The 25,602-nt window shown below is 37.8% G+C and overlaps 1 protein-coding gene across 1 annotated transcript in view; it reads right to left on the bottom strand.

Annotated features, from left to right (window-relative positions):
* Positions 1 to 501: 501 nt before the first annotated feature.
* Positions 502 to 25,602, bottom strand: part of LOC109252070 (putative exonuclease GOR) — a 42,148-nt gene continuing 17,047 nt past the window's right edge. The window contains exons 6-15 of the mRNA XM_019424210.2: positions 22,069 to 22,165; positions 17,985 to 18,047; positions 16,443 to 16,592; positions 14,827 to 14,940; positions 12,109 to 12,182; positions 11,829 to 11,936; positions 10,438 to 10,553; positions 4,677 to 4,815; positions 2,406 to 2,526; positions 502 to 838 (exon numbers count right to left, since the gene is read on the bottom strand). Of these exons, the coding sequence (XP_019279755.2) occupies positions 756 to 838; positions 2,406 to 2,526; positions 4,677 to 4,815; positions 10,438 to 10,553; positions 11,829 to 11,936; positions 12,109 to 12,182; positions 14,827 to 14,940; positions 16,443 to 16,592; positions 17,985 to 18,047; positions 22,069 to 22,165 (1,065 nt within the window). The 3' untranslated portion in view covers positions 502 to 755. The remainder of the gene's footprint in view (positions 839 to 2,405; positions 2,527 to 4,676; positions 4,816 to 10,437; positions 10,554 to 11,828; positions 11,937 to 12,108; positions 12,183 to 14,826; positions 14,941 to 16,442; positions 16,593 to 17,984; positions 18,048 to 22,068; positions 22,166 to 25,602) is intronic.

Genomic DNA, 25,602 nt, shown 5'->3' on the forward strand with positions numbered 1-25,602 from the left:
TTTAGCAACATTAATATTGAAGGTTCATCCTTAAGGGTAATCAAACTGAGTTATGTCGTGTAGTTTCCACATCATCAAAAAGCAATTAAGCAAGGAGGAGCTAACTCCTCAAAGGAATTCAGACAATTCCAATAATAGGAACACAGGTTAGAGCATGGTACGTTTGGGGGACCCACAGGACACTGCCTTAGAAAAAGGAGTGGTTATGAATTAAAATCAGGTAACATTACAGCAGTTAGAATAAAAACACATAATGCATTAGCCAAAAGACCTAAATCTTTTTGTTAACAGACACTGAAAATTTACGTTTACTTTGTGAGGAAAACCTATTCTACATATATATGAGACCTAAAAAAAAGTCTGTGTATTAGGTAAAGATGGTTTTAGGTATTGAGAGAGAAAAAGAAATGTATGCAACTTCAGACATGACCTTGATGGAAGTCACGGACTCATTGCTTCAACTTGAAACCATTGTTACTATCAATGAAGAGGAACCGAAAATTCAAAACAAACCAACTTTAATTTACCCATTAACCATTCTCCCCTCAGCAATCATAACTTAAGAAATAAACTATGGAAATTTAGCCTTTAAAATGTAATAAATAAACCTCAACAGCGTTTTCCTTTCTCCTCTTTGAAGAAAAAGGTCAAGAAACTTCATGCCATCATAGACCAAACTCTACTGGAAGCAGTAGAGGCCAGAGGGGTCACTGACACAACAAGGCAGGGACTGCAGATCTTGTCAGACAAAATGATTACTTCCTTCCTTTCAGGTCTTCTTTTACCTTCCAGAGGACCAGTTCCATGCAGGCAGTTGCATTGTCAATTGAATTGTGACCTCCAAGTAGTACAGAATATAAAACAATGTGTTAGACAATGACTGTACCCATGATATCACCCACAGCTGTTCTCAAAACAAAGCCTGGAGTTAATGTTTATAAAAAATTAACACTGGTCACTTAGCAAAATGGTATTTTGTTTGCTTTGTAAATGCTATACATAAGTCTAGATTAGCAAACATCTCCCTTTTCCTATGTAGCCTGTCCTCGCATGGTGACTGCTTTGCTGTGACTAGATAGCTCATGGGCGCTCTCTCTCTCTGGAAAGAAGGTCCAGAGGGAAGGTAACAAAGGGGCAGGTATTACAAAAAGAGATCCAGCAAGGAGTAAAAAACAGTCTGTGAGGAGAAGTAGAACTGTCTACACAAAGAATGACCTCAGATACAAGAGTACATGATTTAAAAGAGTGGATGAAATTTACCCAAAATATAAATTCTATAGTTCTGATGAGGATAATAAATGTATGAGATTAAATGAGAAAAATCATACTAGCACTTCTAAAATAGTGGGTGTATTTTTCATTTGTGTTATTCTGAAAAATTCTGAAAAAACAAAACAAAGTATCTGTATTTTTATATAAGCTATTTTTTAAGTGAAATATTTTCATGTGTAAGGCTTAAGATGGATTGCAATAGAACACATTTTATAATAGAATTTTGTAGGAGCTCTTTGAGATGTATTTTTAACAAAGCAGGTAAAGATCCACTTTGAGATTGTATTAGTGTCTCACAAAGAATGAAAGAAAAAGACCATAGGGGTACAATATGTATTTTGTACAATTCATGACATGATCAGAAGGGCTTCCCGTATCTTAGGTATCTTTAGAAACAGCATTGTAACAAATTTTAACATGCTCAGAATTAATTTTCTTACACTTCTGTATTGTACATAAGAGGAAACTATATGGGCATGAAGGTGTCGAGTAACTGACATCTATTCCAAGGCATGCACTGCTCAACTGTGCATACAGCAATGCCACTAACAAGGGAGGTGGTAGCTACACTTGTACACCCAACATTAGACAAGTTAATCATCAGCAAACCCAGAAAATGTTCTGGGAGCAAGATACACTAATTGAGTAGAAGTCAAGTGCATATATAATGCATGTATTGAATTTGAGCTATACTTCTTCTAACAACACACCATTTACTCTGGGTGAGATAACCTGAACCCAGTGAATTTCATAACCTCATTTAATGAAAAGCCTATATGAAAAGGGGTACACAGCAAAATTTAGAATGCAATTCGATCTCCACACCAAAAGAAGTTTTATACATGAATTCAAAGGCCAGGCAATTTGACCAACAATTATCTGGCCATCATTTTCTGTATAGCTGCTGTTTTGATGCCTGTGGAAGATCCAGGACTATACCTGGCAGTGGGCATTGGCTTTTTACATGCTTTCACATAAGCAGGTACAAGTCTTTCCACTATAAGAGAGAATCCATGAATAAGAACCTACCTTAAGCATTTCAGAGGGCAGAACTTTTACCATCAATCACATGGTTTGTTTACTTAAGTCAGACGTAGGGTCCTGGTATTTATCATTAGCAAACAGGCTCTTACCATCATCCTGAATAATCCTTTGTAGGTAGTCAGCCACCAGACTCTTAAGGGATCTTTTGTGAGGCAAGCCTAGTCGATGAGGAAACAGAACTGTTGTGTCCACAACTGAAGTGTGAATTAACTGTCAAAAGAAAGAGAAAATCCTATCAGAGATTTTTCCCAATGAGTAACCATATAGATAGCAGCAACAATAATGGTAGCAGCAGAGTTATGCTACAAAAGCAAGTAACATGAAGCAGTTATGATGTAACAGTGACTAAGCATGCTACATGGAATATCCATTACAACTTGCAGAGTAACTCAATGAGGTAGACCTTTTGTCCCTTCTTTACAGTCAAGAAAACTGAAGCTCTGAGAGATTAAGAAGGGAGTTAGTAGAGAACCCAGAAATCAAATCTAAGACTTTGGGAACCACTTTCCTACTTTGAAAGCACCACCAGGGGGCAGCATGAGGGCAGAGAGGGTCCATCAAAGACTGGGGGGAGATGCAAAGCCATGCCCCTACCACCTTGGGACTCAGCTGAGGGGGGCACACCTCAACCTAGCACATGTCCCACCGCAGATTAGTGGTTTACTTGTCTGTGTCCGGGGAGGGGGCATGGACAAGGACTGTGTTCCGTCTAGCTCCAAATTTCCTGTGCTTATACATGTAAGATGGTGAAGAAATTTTTACAGAAGTTTCAGAAAGCAGAAAATAGGATAGATAAAGAGCAGTCAGACAACAGAGCCTAGAAACAGTTTGGAATCATTAGGAGAGTTGCATTTTTTGAAAGGTGCATGCAAGAAGATTAGCCTCAAGAGTAATTTAAAGACCCACTGAAAACTGAGGAATTGGAAATTTAACATTCAGCATGCCTAGAAGCACTTAAATTCTCCTTTAATGTGTCAACTACCAACGAGACACCAGTTCCTGGCTGCAGAGTATTGAGTAAATAAAAGAAGGTGGTGGTGGAAACAGAGACAAACAGGAAAATCCAGGAGTTATCTGGACAGAAGAAACAGACTGAACACAATGAGGAATCACGATGGCTGGAAATTGTGTGGTCTGGGAGACAGGTGCAATAGGATGGCTCCTGAACAGTTTGAGAGGTGAGGTCACTGAGGTGATGGAAGGACATCCCTGGAAAGAGCGTTCTTACAGAAAATTTATGTCCCCACCTCTCTTTCCACACAGCTTGGCAGGGTCTGAGTGGAAGCACATTCCAGTATTATCTGTCACATGCAGAGACAACAATGCTATTTGAGACAAATATCTATTCTTTGAATCCCAGCTTTACATAGAAAAAGGCTGACATTCACCTATGAAATGTAAATGGCCTTACTGGTATTCTTGCACTAAAAAAGAACTAGCCCTTCTTTGCCTGAAGGTAAGTCCTAGGATGGCTCAAAGTTCTAGAGTCTCCAAAGTTCTAGAGCTGTGCTGTGCCCTCTGATAAGCCACCAGCCACATGTGGCTATCTAAAAAATTCAAAAATCATTTTCTCAGTCACATTAGACATATTGTAAATGTTCAATAACCAAACGTGGCTACCATCTACCATAGTAGATAGTGAACATATAGAAAGGCCGATTGGATGCCAGTGTTCTAGAACAGGGGTGGCCACCAAACTCTGTCTTTAAGTGCCCAGTTGTGAATGTTTTCAGCTTGGAGACCACACGGTCTCTGCTACAACTATTTAGCAGTGCTACTGTAGCATGAAAGCAGCTACAGAAGATACAGAAGTGAATGGGAGCAGTGGGTCTAACAACAATATTTGCAAAAACTAGGTGGCCAGCATGGGCCATAGTGTTCTGACTCCTGTTCTAGAACACACAGCAAAGAACAGATAATTTTAACCTGAAGTATATTACAGGGGAGATTTTCAAGTAGATCATGCCAAAAAAAATGAACATGACATTTGATTTTGAGTGTACCTATAAACCTACCTGAATTAATATGAAAAAGTGTCTCTAAGGATGTGAATAAAATAAACTGTTAGATAAACTTAGTCTTCCCCATTTGAGTATTAAAGACAATTATTAAAGAGGATGTTAAACAATGATTTTGGTTTTATCATAATTAATGGACTTTCTGATCTGGATGAACCAAATGACTTTAGCTGTCTTATATTGTAGCTTCTGGTTTATAATAGTTGGACTATGTTATCAACATGGACAGCAGTTATTTTCTTCTTAGTTAATGGGGCAAATCAACAATCACTGATAACAATGATAATGACTATCATCTTAACACATACTGTTTTGTAAAAGTATAAGCCTGTATTTCTTTACCTTAAGAGCATAAAGACTGTTTTCAAAGCTGTGTCCAATTAAGACAGTGTCAGCACTGAACAGGTTCAACAGGATGGCTTGGACATCACGGATTGAAGTTTTGATGTTCTTCAGGTCCTCTTCGACCACACCAGAAAACCTGCCCCAATAAGACACATAATGCATAGAAGTAACTTACTGGATTTCATCAGGTATGGTTAGAACACATTACTGACCCAATGTGAGAAACATTCACTGAACAAAACAAAGATCTGACTTATGACCATCAGCTGCCCCTTCACTAGGTTATATTTGTAACCTAGTAAAATTTATAATACGGATTAATTTATGTAAGGCTGGGAAGGCAGGAGGCATTCCAAGTTCACAGGGTTCCTTTGAACGCTCCTCTTTGTAGAAGCTCAGTTTCATCCATTACAATTTATTTAAGTAACCTATCTCCCATTAAAGTAAGCCTAAAAAAGCTGCTGTGGAAAGCAATATGGAGGGTCCTCAAAAAATTAAAAGTAGAAATACCATATGATCCAATAATTCCACTACTGGTTATTTACCCAAAGAAACCAACAACACTAATTTAAAAAGCTATATACACCGCTATGTTTATTAAAGGATTATCTACAATAGCCAAGACATGGAAGTAATCTAAGTGTCCATTGATAGCTAAATGGATAAAGATGTGATACCGCTCACCCTACACACAGGAATAGTATGCAGCATTAAAAAAGAATGAGATCTTGCCATATGTGGCAACATGGATGGACCTAGAGGGTATTATGCTAAATGAAATAAGTCAGTCTGAGATTTCACTCACATGTGGAAACTAAAGAACAATCGAAAAGCAGAATCAGACCAAATTGATGGTTGCCAGAGGGAACGGGGATAGGAAGATGGGAAAAATGTCAGAGGGGAATGGGAGAAACAGACTTGTAGTTATGGAATGACTAAGTCATGGAGATGAAAAGTATATCATAGGGAATAGAGTCAATGATATTGTAATAGCATTGTATGGTGATAGATGCTAGCTACACTTGTGAGCATAGTATCACGTACAGAGATGTTGAATCACAATGTTTTACACCAGAAGCTAATGTAACACTGCATGTCAAATATACTCAAATAATAAAAACATAAAGCCTATAAATGAAATATGGGTAGCATAGGAGAGCAAATGGAGTCCTAGGTAGAGTCTAGATAACCTATGCTTGAATTAGTCTATGACTCTGCTATTTACTTCCTCCACAGATTCTCAGAAAATTACTTAACCTTCTGGGCTCAGTCTTATCTGTAGAGTCACTTACCAATCTTAATGGCTTATAAGGACCCAATGAAATACATAAAAAAAATTAAAAAATAAAAAAACCAAAAAACAAAAAAACCTACCCTAGTGGCTTTCATGAAGCATTTTCTAGATAACTGTCCAGAAACATGGCTACTGCTATGCTGTACTGCAATTTAGGAGAAAAGCAAATGATAAAAATACTGGGAAGGTATTTTGAACTTAAACTTTATATTGACATTATGGTCTCCTGTCAAAAACAAAACATACCTGGCTCCACTTTTATTTAATATGGTATTGGAAGTTTTAGAGCAATGAGGCAGGAAAAAGAAATCAAAGGCATCCAAATTGGAAAGTAAAGTCAAACTGTCACTATTTGCAGATGACATGATTTTCTATATAGAAAATATAAAGACTCAACAAAAAACTGATAGACTAAATGAGTTCGGTAAATTTCCTGGGTACAAAAATCAATATACAAAAATCTGCATTTTTTACACTAACAATGAAATTTCATAAATAAAATCCCATTTATAAGCATCACAAAGAATAAAATACCTAGGAATAACTTTAATAAAGGAGGTAAAAGACCTGTACACTGAAAACTAAGACACTGATGAAAGAAATTGAAGAGGACAACAGTATATGGAAAGGTATTCCATGCTCATGGATTGGAAGAATATCGTTCATATTTCCATACCACCCAAAGCAGTCTACAGATTCAATGTAATCCCTATCAAAATTCCAATGGCATTTTTCACAGAAATAGAACAATTTTAAAATTTTTATGGAACCACAAAAAATCCTGAATAGCTAAAGCAATCTTGAAAAAGAACAACAAAGTTAGAGGCAACACACTTCCTGATTTCAAAGAGTATTACAAAGTTATAGTAATCAAAGCAGTTTAGTACTGATCAAGAGACAAAGGCAGAGATCAATGGAACAGAATAAAGCCCAGAAATAAACCCATGTACATACGGTTAAATAATACATAACAAAAAAGGAATGAATATCCAATGGAGAAAAGTTAGTTTCTTCAATATATGGTGCTGAGAAAACTGGACAGCCACATGCAAAAGAATTAAAGTGTATTATTATCTTGTACCATACTCAAAAATTAAAAAGTTATCAACTATAAGTCCAGCAACCACAAAACTCCTAGAAGAGAACAGGCAAAAAGCTCCATGACATTGGCTTCAGAATTTTTTTTTTTTGGCTCTGACTCCAAAGCAATGGCAACAATAGCAAAAATAAACAAATGGGACTATATGAAACTAAAAGGCTTCTGCACAGTAGAAGATACCATCAACAAAATAACATACTGAATGGGAAAAGGTATTTGCACATCATTTATCCAGTAAGGAGTTAATAGCTAACCAAGAAATAGATAGAATTCATACAACTCAACAAAAAATCCCAAACAATCCAATTAAAATTAGGCATAGGATCTGAATAGACATTTCTGCAAAGATATACAGATGGCCAATAGGCACATGAAAGGATGTTCAATACCACTAATCATCAGGGAAATGCAAATCAAAACCACCATGAGATATTGCCTCAGACTTATTAGAATGGCTATTGTCAAAAAGATAACAGGTATTGGTGAAGATATGGAGAAAAGGGAACATTCATTCACTGTTGGTGGCAATATAAATTGTGTGGCCACTATGAAAAATATGGAGCATCCTCAAAAAATTAAAAATAAAACTACCATACCATACAATTAGTGCAACTAATTACACTTCTGGGTATTTATCTGAAGAATAAGAAAAGATGTACATACTCCAATGTTTATTGCAGCATTATTTTCAATAGCCAAGATACGGAAACAACCTAAGTATTCGTTGATGGATTAACTGATAAGATGATGTGGTATATGCAATGGGATACCACTTTGCTCTAAAAATGAATGAAATTGGGGCACCTGGGGGGCTCAGTCAGTTGAGCGTCCGACTTCGGCTCGGGTCATGATCTTGCAGTTGACAAGTTCAAGCCCCTCATTGGACTCTGTGCTGACAGCTCAGAACCTGGAGCCTGCTTCGGATTCTGTGTCTCCCTCTCTGCCCCTCCCCCACTCATGCTTTGTCTCTCAAGGATAAATAAATGTTTAAAAAAATTAAAAATTAAAATGAATGGAATCTTGCCATGTGTGACAACATGGATGAACCTAGATGGTATTAGGCTAAGTGAAATAAGTCAGAGAAAGACAAACACCATATGATTTCACTTATAAATGGACTCTTAAAGGCTAAACAAATGAACAAACAAAACTCATAGAGAACAGAATTGTGGTTTCCAGAGGGGAAGGTGGTAGGAAGTAGAAAAAACAGATTACGCAGATCAAGAGGTACACATTTCCACTTATAAATCAAAGGGATGTCATGTACAGCATTGGGACTACAATCATCAATACTGTGTTGTAAATTTCAAAGCTGCTAACAAAGTAAATCTTAAAAGTTCTGACAAGAGTTTTAAACTCTGTACAGTGACAGATGGTAACTAGTCTTATTGTGGTGAACATTTCACATGTATACAAATGACAAATCATTATGCCGTACACCTTAAACTGATAATGTGTGCTAATTATACTTTCAGAGTTAAAAAAAAAAAAAAAAGATACCTGAATCCATCATCAAGTCATCAAGCTTAGGGAATGTGATAATTAATCAAATATTTGGACTAAGAGGAAGTTATCAAGGGGTACTTGGGTTTATTTTAAAAACGTTTTTAAAAAATGCAAGGCATTGAATGCATTTGAAGTTGTTTTGAGACTCCATAATTATTTATAATGCAGACCCTTCAGTTACCATTTTGTCACTATGAATACCAATAACTACCCAAGTACTTCCTGACCTGTTCCAAAAAGCAGGTAGGAAAGATTCCATTAAGGCCATGGAAGAATAAGTACCAATAAAAGTACGATAACTGTAAGTATTTTACAATTCTGTTTGCCAATATACCCCAATACAGCTGGAAACAACAACAACAACAGTAAAATAGGGCTATTAGGATATGGCCAAAATGAGTAGGAAAAAAAATCCAATGAGGTCAGGAGAAAGATTAGTATACAAAATATATTTTCTGATCATAACTTTTCCTGAGTTTTGTGCATACAACCATTTTTATGAACTGTGAGGGACTTTATATTAAAAAATGTTTATTAGAATTATCTATAAATATTCTCAAAATTCATCAAAACAACTTTTAACTTACATGACCACTTTGCTTGTGTTCTAAAATGATGGACATATACACATTATATGACACACATACTTTATATATAATATATATAAGATTTTTTACTATATACACTATTACAATTATATTATGTATACTATATAAATTCTATATAGTATATATATATATATATGATATATATACTCTGTGTATAGATAAGTCCTATTTGTTTAGATATCTAAACAAATCATATATATACTCACACATATAAATAAGTAATTTTAAGTAGTATTGGAGAATTTGTTAAAATTGAATAAATATAATCCCACCAATAATAAACACTTCTTATTCTAAAGTGAATTCAGATCAGTGCCTTCTATTTTATTTTTAAATATACAAATATGTCATTTTATATGGCTTATAAGCCTTAAGGAAACCTAAATTTAACTGATCAATCATATCACTGGTGTTTCATCTGAGGTTTATAAAAATTAAAGATGCATCTATATTGTACAATTTCAAGTTAGCATTGAGTTTGGGTCAGAAATAGGTCATACTTTAATAATAATGATTATTAGGAGAATCTGCCCTGAACTATTACTTTGCAAACCATATCAAAGCCATGTATACTCAGGGACATGTCTATAAGATTGCAGATATTTTATCTAATGACAATTTTTACCTAATGGAAGAAGATAACATGGTATTTTCAAAAGGAACTGATTAATGATTTAACAAATGAATGAATAAGAAAATCTATTCACTATTTGTGCTTCTCTCACCTCCTAACTACCACTCCAACTTGTCAACATTCAACAGGGCTGAAGCTTTGTCTCTTATTTAGGGTTGTAACCTGAGATCTAACACAGTGTCTGTACAATTTTATCAAGTACTTAATAAAATATGAATGTTCTTGAACAAATCAATGAATTAAAGGAAAATAGCATAACTCATGCTCTAACACTAAATGAATACAAGTACAAAGCTAAAATGCACATAAACTACATGTTGAATATTCTACAGTCTCAAAAACCAACACTTTTATGTGGATCCTGAGAAACTTAACAGAAGACCATGGGGGAAGAGAAGGAAAAAAAAAAAAAGTTAGAGAGGGAGGGAGCCAAACCATAACAGACTCTTAAAAACTGAGAATAAACTGAGGGTTGAAGGGGGGTGGGAGAGGGGAAAGTGGGTGATGGGCATTGAGGAGGGCACCTTTTGGGATGAGCACTAGGTGTTGTATGGAAACCAATTTGGCAATAAATTTCATATTAAAAAAAAAAACCAACCCTTTTATATGACCCGTACCTAGTGTTATAGTCAATTACTTCTTCATCTGGTTTCACAAATGTAGCATAGACCACCTGAAGGCTGGAATCAACCACCGTCACTTGTGTAAGTTCCAAACCTTTGGCTGTGTAGCACTATCAAGGGGGAAATATTAAACTCATATATCATATTGAGTAAACATATTTTAACATCTAAGATATCTTAAAGGAGTATTTCTAACTAGAACATACAATTTAATCATATTATTCAGATTTACCAACAAAAGCCAGTCAGTGGATCTGACAGTCTTGTAAAAGATGTTCCAAGCTTTAATTTTTTTCCTTAATGTTAGTAATATTTCTGCTAGGAACATAATTTCATTTTCTGGGCTTAGTCTTTACAATTGCTTTCATTAGAGATCAGTGCTATCCAGGAGAGCCTTCTGTGATGATGAAATGTTCTACTGCTGTGCTGTCTAATATGGCAGCTACTAGCCACAGGTGGCTACTCAGTATGCGAAATATGACTAGTGTGACTGAGAACTTGAGTGTTATTATATTGGCTAATGCAGTTATAGATCTTGTTGAATGAAAAAAAGGAAAACTTTACCATAAATATCAATGTGGCACTGGAGAGGACAACATGCTAATATTTGATTTCAAAGCCTGAAGCAGCCTGAATTGTTTCCAGTTGAAGACCTAAGCTGGAAACTGAACAATGTCCTTCTCTATTTATTGTAATTCACTCTAAAATCCGCTCTCCAAATAGAATAGAGGGAATAAAAACTTTATGTCTTGGTAGAGACAACCGTTCATGTGATGTTTGACACGTCTCACGTACATTCCCTTATTTTAGTGTATCTGATTCTTACTGTTACCGTGGAACGATTATTAACCCCATACTTGACAGAGTAAAACATCCACTATACCTGCTCCAGGGTGACAGGAGGGAAGCAGTGAAGCTTCCCAGGTCATACGATTCAGTTCTGTTTGTTCCCTACTTTCTCGTATTGATTCTCAGACAAAGAAAAATCGCCATAAATATTTTGCTGCCTCTATAAACAATAGTTTCTGAAAATTCGTTCAAGTTTTTATGCTGATGCTGGGGATAACAGTATTATTTGTAACATTTTCCACCTGCACAATTTCAGCAATTTGAGCAGGAGAAGCACCACTGGTGACAGATTAAGAAAAATTAATAAATAAAAAGAGACCCACGGACCAGTTCCTGGCCTCATTTCTTACTAAGTACAGGAATTCCCCCAAGTCACCTCTCCTGCACTTCAGTTGCTTCTGAAGATCGGTGAATTACACGCAGAATTATGTGGCCTCAAGAGAAAGCCCAGCCAAGTGATGTTACACACACCGTGCCAAGTGCTCCACAAGGATTCGGTTGTAATTACTGCAGTAAGAGAGAAAACACGGACGTACCACCTCACAGTTCACAGCAAATACACCATGATTGCCGTCGGGGGGCGGAGACTTGACAAAAGTCTTCACAAAGCCCTCTAGGTTTTCCTTTTGGTCATGAACGTGAAGCTGAAATAAACATTGCCAAATAAATTACCGGCTATTTCTGCAAGCACCGTTAAGCTCATAAAAATTTCACCAACTAAAAATTAGCTTAATTAACCCTTTCAAATTCTTTCACATCTCTGGAGGCAGCAGCTGTGGTTCTGAAACAAGCAGCGGTCTGGGTGACAAGCCCTACCTTGGCGACCTGACACCCGGCAGAGCCAAGGACACCTTCACAACAGCTGTACCGTGTTTCTGAGCCACCGAGGACTGCAAACCAATCAAAAAATAAAAATCAAATCAGGCAAACTTTATAAGGCAGAGTGGCTCACTCCCAGAGCATGTGTCTTATCTTACCCTCCAAGACCTGTAAGGACACTGTGCAAGTACTTGATGTTACTCCTCCCCGTAGTCATGTTTTTGGATATTCATAATGAACAGAAAAAACCAACTCCTGGAACAGAGTTCTTGTGGGTTGCACTTTGAAGGTGAATTACAGTTACCAATGTCCTGAACACCTTCCACCCCCTTACTTCTCTTATTTCGCCCTGATCCCTCAGCTCTCCTCTGGCATCACCCCCTTATTCTGCTTGGACTTAACCTCAAGTATGTTTTCAACATCTTCCCCACTCCCTGACCTTTTTTTCCCCACTCTCTGACCTTTTTACTCTGGCTGAGGGGCTCCAAGTACCACATTCTCCCTTCCTATATCTGAGTTGTTGATCTGATCCAAGAAACATCACCCAGTTATGTAGACTGAGACCACGACGCAGATGTCACCTCCAGCCTTGGCTGGACCTACCAAATCCTGATGCCCTCTTCTTCTGTATCTTTGCCCAAGTACTATGTACATTTTCACAGCTATAATCCCAAATCTTCCTATCTCTTACCCCAATCCCATAATCCAGCTCATCTGTTCCTGTATCCACCTTAGCCCTTCTTCACTCTGGCCCAAGGTAATGTTCTCCCAACTCTTCCTATTACTTCCTTCTGTCTATAGTGGGTTCTGCATCAGTTTTCCTATAAAATGGGCTAGAATGATCTCCTTAAAGCACACATATTCATTATATCACTTTCCTCAAGTCATTCCCTTGTTTATTACTGATCAAATGCAAATTTTCTCAGGCTGGTGCTGAAGGCTCATGCTTAATCAGTCTTACATTACTCATCCAATCTTGACATCCCACAGCTTTCTCTTACCTTCTCCTGTGATAAGTAAAGAAAGCAGAGAACCAGTATTAACAGAACATCTGTTATAAGCCAGGACTTTGACATGTCAGCTCACTCAATTGCCACATAAAGCTCATTCTATGAAGGTGGAAACAAATGCTCAGAGAGCTTAAGTGACTTGCCCAAGGTCTCAGGGAAAGTTGATGTCAAAAGAGCCCCAAATCTCAGGTCTGACAGTTCCAATGTCCTTGTTCTGTTCATTATGCTGTATGGTCTGGTTAGCCCCGCTGGTCTATCTGCTACACTTACTCCTCTTCAGTACCTTCCCTTCTTTGTTCTACTCCTTCTGGAATTCATAGTCCCTCCACCTTCCAAAACTAAGCCCTCCGTGCTCTCAACACTCAGGCCAAAGTTACCTGATTATTTATCCATGTATTGATTCTGTCATTCAATCACACCCATTGTTCTCTTCTATTTTCTCCCGGCTTTATCTTTTTCATACTATTTATTACAATATCATTCACATTCATATCCATCTCTGCATCAATAGGTCATCTGTCCACCCATCTCTCCAAATGTTTATTGACAGTCTATATGTATTAGGTACTAGGCTAAGTGCTGGGGAGAACATAGGGAGAAAAAAAAAAAAAGAATAGATGGTGGTCCTTCCAAAAGCTCACAGTCTTTTGGAGATGGCAGATAAACTAGTAGATCCTTACAAAATGTAGTTAAGTGCTATGAAAGGAAGAGGCAGGATAGAAGAAAGCAGACCTATTTCAGACGGTGGGGTTGAGAAAGGACCTTGTGGAGGTACTACTGAAGCAGAGATACAAAGGATAAAAAGGAAACAGCCATGGCAAAAGCAGAGAGAATAATGGGTAAGAAGGCTCTGGACAGGGGGTCAGTGTGGTGTGAAATTAACAATGGACAGGGGAGAAAATGGGGGGCAGAGACCAAGTCAGGCAGGGTCAGCAAGGTAACCAAAGGGTTTTAATCGAAGCAGGGCAGAGACAGGACCAGATATGTGATGTAAAAAATTACTCTCGAGTTTCTGGGGTGAAAAATAGACTGGGGGGGCGTGGGTAGAGACAGAAAAGGGTACAGTAGAAGCAGCGAGACTGGGCAGGACACTGCAGCAATTGGGGGACTGAGATAGGGGTGATTTGGACCCAGACAGTGGCAGTAGAGGTAGAGAAGGGACAGGCTCAGACTACATTACTGAGGGATAATACCTAAGACATACACACTGCTAAGACGAAAAGGTGCGAAGACAAATGACAGCACCCAGGTATTTGGTTTGAATAGGAAAAAAAACCCAGCTGAGTGGATTGTAGCAAATTTATGGTGTTGCAGGCAAGATGGGGGCTGGTGGGGAAAGGAATCAACAGTTCATCTTCATTCAGGGCAGGGGTGGGGGTGGGGGCGGCAAGGAATGGAAGCTATTAACAAAGAAATGATTCTAATGCTGGCAGGTGCAAAGCAGGTGACATCAGGAGGCAGTTGACTGCTGTGAGGTCTTCCCGCACCCCTGTCACAGCCTGGGACTCCCCGCACCAGTGGGCCACAAGGGTAGCGAGTGGTGGTCAGAAGTAGGTGCTTGTAATTCAAACTTCAGATTTGGTAGTTTCTCTCGACTGGACTGCACCTGACAAATACAGTGAACTGAATACTTTATCGCACTTTTCTCTGAACAGCTCTGGCACTGGCTTGTCAAATAAATGAAGCAGAACTACCAAATACTTGCCTTTCTGAGTCAGCACTCGGCCAAAGTGGTAGTAGCATTCTTCTACCCTACTGTGTTTGCCTGCGGGAGTCACACCATATATTTTCCCACAACGACAACAGATCTTCCTAGAAGCTGAAACAAAATATGAAATTATTCATGAATACTTGGGGAGAAAAGACAAATGAACCGAAATGCAGGGAATTAACTGCCTTTGCATTCTTGATCACGCATGGATTACATGCCCAGGGTTGACTGTGACATAACACGGAACTTAGCAGGATTACCCAAAGCAATACTTGTAGGTGACCGGCTCCCGGCACCAGGGGTGCCCGTCTTCCAACAGGCATCCTGTCTGCCTCCAGATTCAGCCTAATGCCAGATAATTGTGGTTTTAGAGCCATAATTTGACTGTAGCCAACTTGATTAATTATCTACTTTTAGTACATAGTAACTCCTGAAATAGGACATACGTCTACCTTATTATCCCCTTTAAACATAGAGGGGCCTGCATGCTTATTAAGTCATTGAGAGTAGATCTGGGCTTTTCACTAGACCCATTTGTGAACATTGGTTTTCAGTGATAATCCTCAAATTGGTTCTGATGATGATGGCAACTCTTAGTTGCAGTCTATTATGAGCCTCTGAGGCAGGTACTGTGCCGAGCACTTCGCATGCATTCCTGTAACTGATTCTCACAACGACCTGAGGGGGTAGCTGTATGATCCAGATTTGGGAAAACCAAGGCTGGAGGGAAAACCAACAACCAAATGCAGGTTTCCCTTCCTCCTTCAGAGCCTCTGTCCTTAACTGGGTCAAGGGTTGAAGAAAAAAAAAAAAGGTAACTCAAATGGCAAAGACAATAATGAGAAAAATTCTAAAGATACAAAAGATAAATATTTTCTAGTCATTGAAAAAAATATTTTTAAATGTTTATTTATTTTGAGAGAGCAAGTGAGAGAGCACGAGCAGGGGAGGAGCAGAGAGAGGGAGAGAGTGAACCCCAAGCAGGGTCTGCACTGTCAGTGAGGAGCCCGATGGGAGGGCTCGATCCCATGAACCATGAAACTATAACCTGAGCTGAAACCAAGAGTCAGATGCTTAACTCACTGAGCCACCCAGGCACCCAGAAAAATATTTCTAAAATTCCATTTCCAACTCCAATGGACTTAAGGTTTGACAGCTGGGATATTAAATATTCTCTCTTTCTTCTTGGTGGAAGGAATGAATTTTAACTATGCCTAGTATTTAGAGAAAATGTAAAATAGTAACACTAATTGTAAATCTTTTTAGTAAGAATTTCTAATTAAAGGATAGGAAGTATTCAAAACTGACACTGCATATGAATAGTTGGTAGGAGTAGAGACTCCAGAATCAGACTCCTTGGGTTCAAATCCTGGCTCTCCTACTTATTTTCAGAGTGACCTTTGACAAGTCATTTGACCTCTGTGAGCTTCAATTTCCTCATTTGTGTGAATGGAGGTAATGCTAGTACTTACCTGAAATGATTATTAATATTTAATAAATAAAGAAAATAAACTTCTAAGACAATGGAAATGAAGTGGAAAGGGAAATAATCCTTTTAGTGTTCCAGCCTTAGCATGTAGCAAGGATCATTTTCAGTCCCATACACTTACTGTCATTTAGAAGAGCTTTGGTCATGCCCGGGTTTAAAAGAATACTTCCTGGTTTTTCAGGGCTGGGTTGTGGATAGTCATTTTCATGTAACTGTTCTTCCGTTAGAAGGTAGTCTTGCAGATGTCTGTAGAGAACAATTCCTGTGAGTGCTAAGAAAAAAAGAAGTGTGGTTCAATAAAATTTAAATAACATGTTTTAAGGTAGTGGTAAGGTTAGAGTCTACTAACCCTTTCAGATATGAAAAGCTCAAATGCTGACTAACATTAAGTAAGGAAGTAGTCTAAAAAAACCAAAGTCTTCATATCTTTTGACCTATAGATATGTAGATACTGATTGCTCTCTGCATCATCTGAGGTCCTATACTTTGGCTAAGAGAAGGGGAAGTAAGAATCCCATCAGTAATAGCCAGTGCATATTAAGCATGCCAAAAACTATCGTCAGGACTTTGAACTTTATATTAACCCAGAAGTGAAAACCTATTGACCTCATTTTTACAGACAAAGAAAATGAGGCTCAGAGAAATGAGGGCACATGACCAAGGTTACACAGCACAGTTAATACAAAAACTCAGGTCTTCTGACTCCAAATCATGCTTATTGATTCTTAATAAACACTGAGATAAGCAGAGTACAGAAGCTTACAAGCAGGAAACATGGTAACTCTCACAAGGTCAAAATGCTCAAGTTCAAGGATCTCTTTCCAACATCACTAACCCTAACCCCTCACATGAATGGATTCCTAAAATTTCTCCTAAGGTGTTATTTAAAATTCTGGCAGAATTTGCTACACTATCTTTGGCAAACCCTTTTGTACAAAAAAGAATTCTTCTGTGTGAGAAATATTAGGAGATTCTAGAAGCACCTGCTTTGTTTCAGACAAGTACTTAGAGGACAAGACAGGTGCTACCATCTGGTTTTATTCAAAATACGACCAAAATCAAGTAACACTTTTTCTTTAGCTTTTTGATCCTGGGAGTTTGTTACAAATGCAGACTTGGAGGCTGTTCCCAGACATCCTGAATCAGAATCTGCACTTTAACAAGATTTCCAGGTCATTCCATGCATGTTAAGTTTGAGAAGCACTACTCTCACTGACTGGATAAATATTAAGTATCCCCTCCCACCACTCTTCAAAAAGGAGGCTGAGAATTCAAATACTGCCTAAGTAGAGCCCATTTTTTCATCTATTTATACTAATTTTTAAAAAGGCTATTAAATATTCAGTCTGCAGATGATCCTTCATAAACACAATAGTTTATTTATTCATTTATTTTCATGCCCATTCTCTGAAAGAGAGAACAAGTGGGGGAGGGGAGAGACACAGAATCTGAAGCAGGCTCCAGGCTCTGAGCTTTCAGCACAGAGCCTGACATAGGACTTGAACTCACAAACTGTGAGATAATGACCTGAGCTGAAATTGGACGCTTAACTGACTGAGCCACCCAGGCGCCCCAACACAATAGTTTACTAATTGCATCACACCACATTTACTTCTCCTTTAAGGTAACAAGGACAGGTCTGTCAACATTGCACCAAACTTACCACTTTTCTTTTCATTCTTTTTCAATCCAGTTGTTTTATCGTTGTTATTGCTTCCAGGGACACCTAAAACATACAAGAACTCTTCTTCTGAGACAATGAATTATTTTTGTCTGCTTTATAAAAAAATATAAAACATGAGAAAGGTCTAGAGCGCAGTGAAGTCTTTATTTTTACCTTAAAATAGGCACCCAACATGGGAGACCAAACTACTTCATAACCAATGCTAAGTTGGGAAAAATGGTAATTTATGAAATAATTAGATCAGGACTTCGTATTTTCTAAAGCTACTATATTCTGTGTATTGGTTAGAGTATGTTTAAATAAGAGCCAATGAGTTTTACATCATTACTGACTATAACTCTCACAATTTGCAAACCATTTCCATTTCATTGCAAATATCCAAATGTGTACTTAGACTTCTATGTTCAATATCTTTATGCTGTATTTAATACGAAGAGAAGGGGGGGGTAGTGAGAATACCATGAAAATACTAAAACAAGAGACCCTGTATATTTTATTTTGTTATTATTTCAATTTTTATTTTATTAGTTTTTTTTGTTCTACTTCCAGTGTAGTTAGCATAGTGTTTTATTAGTTTCAGGTGTACAATATAGTGATTCAACAATTCCATACATCTCCCAGTGCTCATTGCGATAAGTGTATTCTTAATCCCCCTCGCCAGTTTATCCCATCCTCCACTCTCTTCCCCTCTGGTATCCATCAGTTTGTTCTCTATAGTTAAAAGTCTGTTTTTTGATTTGTCTTTTTTTTCTTTGTTCTTTTTTTTCCATGTTTCTTTTAATGTTTATTCTTGAGAGGGAGAGAGAGGGAGAGAGAGGGAGAGAGAGGGAGAGAGAGAGAGAGAAGAGAACATGAGCGGGGGAGGGGCACAGAGAGAGGGAGACACAGAATCTGAAGCAGGCTCCAGGCTCTGAGCTGTCAGCACAGAGATGAACTGCAAGATCATGACCTAAGCAGAAGTTGGACGCTTAACCAACTAAGCCACCCAGGTGTCCCTCATTTGTTCTGTTTCTTAATTTACCCATGAGTGAGATCATATGGTGTCTTTCTTTGACTTACTGTGCTTGGCATTATATACTCTAGATCCATCTTTGTTGCAAATGGCAAGCAAGATTTCATTCTTTTATATGGCTGAGTAATATTCCATTGTGTGTATATGTATGTGTATATATATGTATAGACACACCTCTATCTAATACATCTTCTTTATCCATCATCTACTGATGGACACTTGGGCTGCCTCCATAATTTGGCTGTTGTAAATAATGCTGCAATAAACACAGGTGTGCATACAGCCTTCTGAATTAGTGTTTTCATATTCTTTGGGTAAATAAATACCCAGTAGTGGGATTACTGGGTCACATGGTAGTTCTATTTTTAAGTTTTTGAGGACCGTCCACACTGCTGTCCACAGAGGCTGTACCAGTTCACACACACCACATCCTCACCAACACTTGTTTCTTGTGTTGTTGATTGTAACCACTCTGTCAGGTGTGAGGTGATATCTCATTGTGGTTTTGATTTTATTTCCCTGAAGATGAGTGATGTTGAACATCTTTTCATGTGTCTATTGGCCATCTATAGGTCTCCTTTCAAGAAATGTCTGTTCTTGAGACCTTGTATATTGTAACACAGGTATTCAAGTCTATTTCAAGTGCTGTACATATAAAAATGCCATAGGAGCGCCTGGGTGGCTCATTTAGTTGAACATCTGACTCTTGATTCTGGCTCAGGTCATGATCCCAGGGTTATGGGATCAAGCCCCGTGTCAGGCTCCACACTGAGTGTGGAACATGCTTAAGATTCTCTCTCTCCCCTTCTGCCTCTCTCCCCTGCTCATGCTCTTTACTATAAAATTTAACATTAAAAAAAATGGTTTAAATGCCATAAAGAAATTATCAAGTTTTTATATTCTTGAAATTAAAATAGCATTTCTAAGCATGACACAAAACCCAGAAACCAAAAAGCAAGACATTAATTACACTTTATTTATATATATATTTTTAAATGTTTATTTATTTTTGACAGAGAGAGAGAGAGACAGAGACAAAGCATGAGCAGGGGAAGGGCAGAGAGAGGAAACACAGAATCCAAAGCAGGTTCCAGGTTCTGAGCTGTCAGCACAGAGGATGATGTGGGGCTCAAACCCACAAATCGGAGATCATGACCTGAGCCGAAGTCAGATGCTTAACCGACTGAGCCATGCAGGTGCCCCTAACTGCACTTCTAAAATAGCTTCTAGGGGTACCTACGTGGCTCAGATGGTTAAATGTCTGACCCTTGATTTGCCTTAGGACATGATCTCGCGGTTCATGGGATAGAGCCCTGCACCAGGATTCTGTCTTCCTCTCTCTGCTCCTCCCCTGCTTGCATGCACATGCACACGTGCTCTCTCTCTCAAAACAAACATTAAAAAAGAGAAAAAAGTAGGGGCGCCTGGGTGGCTCAGTCGGTTAAGCGTCCGACTTCGGCTCAGGTCATGATCTCGCGGTCTGTGAGTTCAAGCCCCACGTCGGGCTCTATGCTGACAGCTCAGAGCCTGGAGCCTGTTTCGGATTCTGTGTCTCCCTCTCTCTGACCCTCCCCCGTTCATGCTTTGTCTCTCTCTGTCTCAAAAATAAAAACGTTAAAAAATTAAAAAAAAAAGAGAGAAAAAAGTAAAAGTGAAAAGCTTTATTATTACAAACTTCACAAATAAGGCTGAAGTACCAGTGAGTGACAAACTGAGGAAAACATTTGAAGCCCATTAAAAGGGGATATGCAAAAGGTTGTTGCAGATGAATAGGCTGATAATAAAAGGGGACAGAAAGATGCAAAAAGGCAATTTAAATTGAGATAGAAAAAAGGAAGGTCTTCAACCTCATAATAATAATAAAAAGCTAAAATAATTTCATTTCTGGTCTATACTTTCACACTCCAGAACGGGATAAATGAGGAACTTTTCCAAGATGTGAGGAAAAAGCTTATACTCCTACCCTATTAGTGGGGAATGTAAAGAGCAAATGTTTTCTGGAGGCAGTTAGCAATATTTACCCATTTTAAACATGCAGACCGTTTCTGCTAGCTACTCTGTGCACAGGGATTTATGTTAAGGATACATAGGCTCTAGTATGAGGAAATGTTTGAGTTCACACTCCATTAATCACAGAACGTAAGGTAGAAAAAATACATAAGCCACTTAGATACTCAGTGCGTGTGTTTCTTCTGTATTCTACACTCTACACAATGGAGTATCAATACTACAGGTCTGTACAACAGAGTATCATGTAGTCATTAAAATGTACAATACAGATCTGGATGTTAACACACATTCTAGATTAACTGATGAAAGATTTCTAGGATACTTTATTTTGTGAAAAAAGTTAGAGCATACATCAAATGACTGCATTCATCTGAATTATTAAAATTACATATATTTCTGTAGTCATTATGGAAGGGTCTATATCAAAAATTTGGAATAAAGTTGTCTTTGGCTGTTCTGTTTTTTTTAATGTTTTTCTGTATTATTTGAATCCATGCTATGTATTCTCGAATACCCCCAAGGAAACAAAATTGGGGGTAGGATTACCCCCAAGCAAACAAAACTGGCTCTTGAGGAATAAAGAAAAAAAATCATAGATATTACAATGGTATGTGGCTTTCCAAAACTCAGCCTTACCCAACAAAATATTATTCCTTAAGTACTTAATACTACTGGAGGTTGGGGGTGGGGGTGGTAGAAAAAACAATGTCTAAAAAAGATCTTAGGGGGGCAGTAATGAAAAAAAAAAGAGCTGAGAAATACTATTTCACATGGAGTGAGTTACTTTTATAACTAGAAACCAAATTTAATTATCTCCATGATAACTGCTCTCAAGGAGTTATATTCATATGTCTAATTTCAAATCTAATTTGTTATTTTCAACCAAAAATCCTACTTGCATGTTCTACTCAAGAGAACATTTTTAAACTATGTTTCATAGAATACCTAAAAACCACCCTGCTAATGAAAAAAAACATGTTTAATGTCAGGTGTTGATCACAAGTTTTTATCTTATCACTTGATTAATTATAAAGAAATTACCTTGATGTCTCAGTTTCTTAAGAGTATTTATCGCTATGTTCACATACATATTTCTACTGCCACAGCGTTCATAAATGGCCTTTTCTTCTATTTTAGCCTAGACCATGAAGTGAATAAAAGATATTAAATCTCAAGATGATGGATAATAAATGTTTACAATATAATGGAATAAATATGGCAAAATATAATTCAAGGGATGGCGAAAAATGGCACAAATAAAAAGCAACTTATTTTACATTTTTCTGTTTATGGCTTTTGAGAGGAAAGAAAAAAAATTATCCCATGAATCAAATCGAGGAACTAGATACTTCTCTTCACAAACTAAAACCACAGTATCTCAGAGTACAAAAAGCCTACAGTGCATATTCATTTGATTCTCAAAGCAAGCCCCTAATGTATCAAAGGTGCTTATTATTATTCTCGTTTGAGGTAACAAAGGCTCAAGGTGGCTAAATACTTTGCTTAAGATCACACAGCAAAGGAAAGACATAATCCTCTTTTCATTATCTTTAGTTTATAGGTTATTTTTCTAAAACCATTAAGTAATCACTAAGTTAATTTGAGAGAGAGAGAGAGAGAGCGAGAAAGAGAGAGAGAGAGAAAGAGAGAGAGAGAGAGAGAGAAAGAGAGAGAGAGAGAAAGAGAGAGAGAGAGAGAAAGAGAGAGAGGGGAGGGAGAAGGGGGGAGGGGGGAGAGAGAGGATAAAGAGAACAGAGAGAAGAGAGAGAATCCCAAGCAGGCTCCATGGCCAGTGCAGAGTCTGATGCAGGTCTCAATCTCATGAACCGTGAGATCATGACCCGAGCTGAAATCAAGAATGAGACACCCAGGTGCCCCAGTAATCAATATTTTTATGCTAGGATTCATGAAAATCCTAAAGGTCAGTAAAAGAAAACAATGGATAAAAAATGACAGAAACCAGTAAGGGTAATATAATGATAACATTGTATTAATGCTTTATCGGGCACCTAGTATGTGCAGGTTTGGTAGAATAGTCATTAAATGTTTTCTCAGTCTTCATTGTGAATCAGTGAGAATGGGTGCCATCATGACTAACCTGTATGAGGCTCAAGACAAAGTAGATATCTTACTGTTGCAGAGCTAGTAAATGAATCCAGGAGTGACCAAACGCCAAAGCCAAGATTCTTCTCACTACACTAAACTTCACAGAGAGAAAGCCATGGGGGGTTGGAGAGAGGAGAGAAGAAAAGCAAATTGAAATAATAAAGGATAACATGTCTCTGTAACAGGCTGCTTTTTTTGTCTGTCTTTGCGTTGCCATTATTCTTCAACCAGTATAGAATCCTGGAGGAGACAGACTTCCGGAATGGCTGAACAAGAACGTTCATGAACTCACCTTCCCATAAAAATAATTAAAATACTGGCAAAACAACTAAAGTAACCATTTCAAAACTCTGAAAATTAACCAAAGCCACAGAACAAACTGAGAATTACCTAAGAGAAACTACTGAACCTCGGTAAGACAATGGAGTCCATTTTAGCTTGAGGGTTTTCCCATTACCCACTTCCCACCTGCCAGCTTAATGCCATAGTGATAAAAAGTTGGCAGCCTCGTAGCCAACAGAGAGGACGGACTTCTTTTACAGCTACACTAAAAACATCATCCCCAGAACACAGACAATATTTTGTCTGAATAAGCAGCTCCCTGGAAAATCTATTCTCAAGGTGTTGTGGGTATTTGAGTCAGAACTCAGCTCATGGTGCGGGCGGGGGGACCCTATTGCCTGAGTGCTACTAAAACAATAGCAACTGGGTGGCAAGATGACAGCCACCTAAGGTTATGATTTCTTGTTGGGCAAACAGGGACCTGGCCAGGAATTTTAATTTTTTAATGTTTTTAACGTTTATTTTTTTGACAGAGAGAGAGAGAGAGAGAGAGCAGGGGAAGGGCAGAGAGACGGGGAGACCCAGAATCCAAAGCAGGCTCCAGGCTCTGAGCTGTCAGCACAGAGCCTGCAATGTGGGGCTCGAACTTACCAACTGTGAGATCATGACCTGAGCTGAAGTCGGAAGCTCAACTAAGCCACCCAAGGGCCCCAAACCTGGCCAGGAATCTAAAAAACATTTTGGAGACCTAGGTGACCACAAAAAATTTTGAAAGGTCCTGACATATTCCTGGAGCTTAAAAGGTGGCCCGGGAAAGACCTGGGAAAAGATAAGGCCCTACTCAGTCACTAGTGGCTGTTCTTGAAGCCCTGGAACAAGGACGTGAAAGCTAAGGCTGGCTGTCAACTTAAGTTTTAAGGCACTTCTTCTCACATAGATTCCCCCTGGCAAAGGGAGGAAAACATACAGACAAGGCATTTAAGAAAATTTTCTAACCAGTCATTGGCTAACAAGTAGATTATGCTGACAGAGGGTGATCCTTTTGAAGAAGGCCTTAAAATAAAAATTAAAGGCAAGAACTTAAAAAACAATGCTACTGGAGAACTTAGTGGCCGTACATTGAAAGGAATACAGAATCTACAAAATTAGTTCAGTAAAGTCACTAAACAAATAAGTAGCAACAAGAAAAACCAAAACCTAGCAACAAAACAAAAATGTACCTGAAACCAGTTATTATTTAATCATACAGTCTGTAACAAAAAAATTATGAGTTATGTAAAGAAACAAAAAAGTGTACCTCATACAGAATAAAAACCAGCCAAGAGAAAATGCCCCTGAGAAAGTCCACATTTTGGACTTTAAGTACAAAGACTTTGTAAATATGTTTTAAAAATGAAAGAAACTATGTTTAAAGAAGCAAAGAAAATGGGGTCTTACCACATGGACAACATGAGTAAAGAGAAATTTTAAAAATAAAAAGTTTTTAGGAATTCTGGAGCTGAAAAGTGTAAAAATTTTTATCAGTACTCTAGGGGGTCCACAACAGATACACTAGATGGTTATTTGAATTCACATGAGAATTGATATTGGTAAATATAACTTTATAGGAAAATATTGAAGAATATATGTGTTCGTATGTAATCATTTTCTCCTGTTTTAACAATGGCATAGAGCAGTAATTACAAAATTGTGTTGATAGGCTTATATAATGTTATAATCCATATAATAATAATGGTATAAAGAAGAGGGTAGGAAACATATACTGGAACAAAATTTTTATAGGCTATTGAAATAAAGGTAGTTTTAATCTGAATTAGATTGTTTTAAATTAAAATGGTAAGTGTAATCCTAAAGGCAAAAAGTAAGACAGTAACTAAAAAAATATAGCCAAAGAAATGACATGGGCATTTAAATGATACACTAGAAAATATCTATATAACACAAAAGAAAGCACTAATTATAGAGAAAATAAAAAGACACAAGACATATAGAAAAATAGCAAAACACATGATGTAAATCCTTTTATTGGTCAGTACTTATTAAATGTTAATTGATTAAATACTCCAACTGAGGGAAGAGACTGGAAGAATCATGAAAAATATGTAACTCTACACTGTATACAAGGTAGACACTTTAGATCTTTAAGTAGTATCTGCACCCCACACAGGGCTCAAACTTACAACCCCA

The sequence above is a fragment of the Panthera pardus genome, unplaced genomic scaffold (genome assembly GCF_024362965.1).
Source record: "Panthera pardus isolate Hobbes unplaced genomic scaffold, ASM2436296v1 HiC_scaffold_20, whole genome shotgun sequence".
NCBI lineage: Eukaryota > Metazoa > Chordata > Mammalia > Carnivora > Felidae > Panthera > Panthera pardus.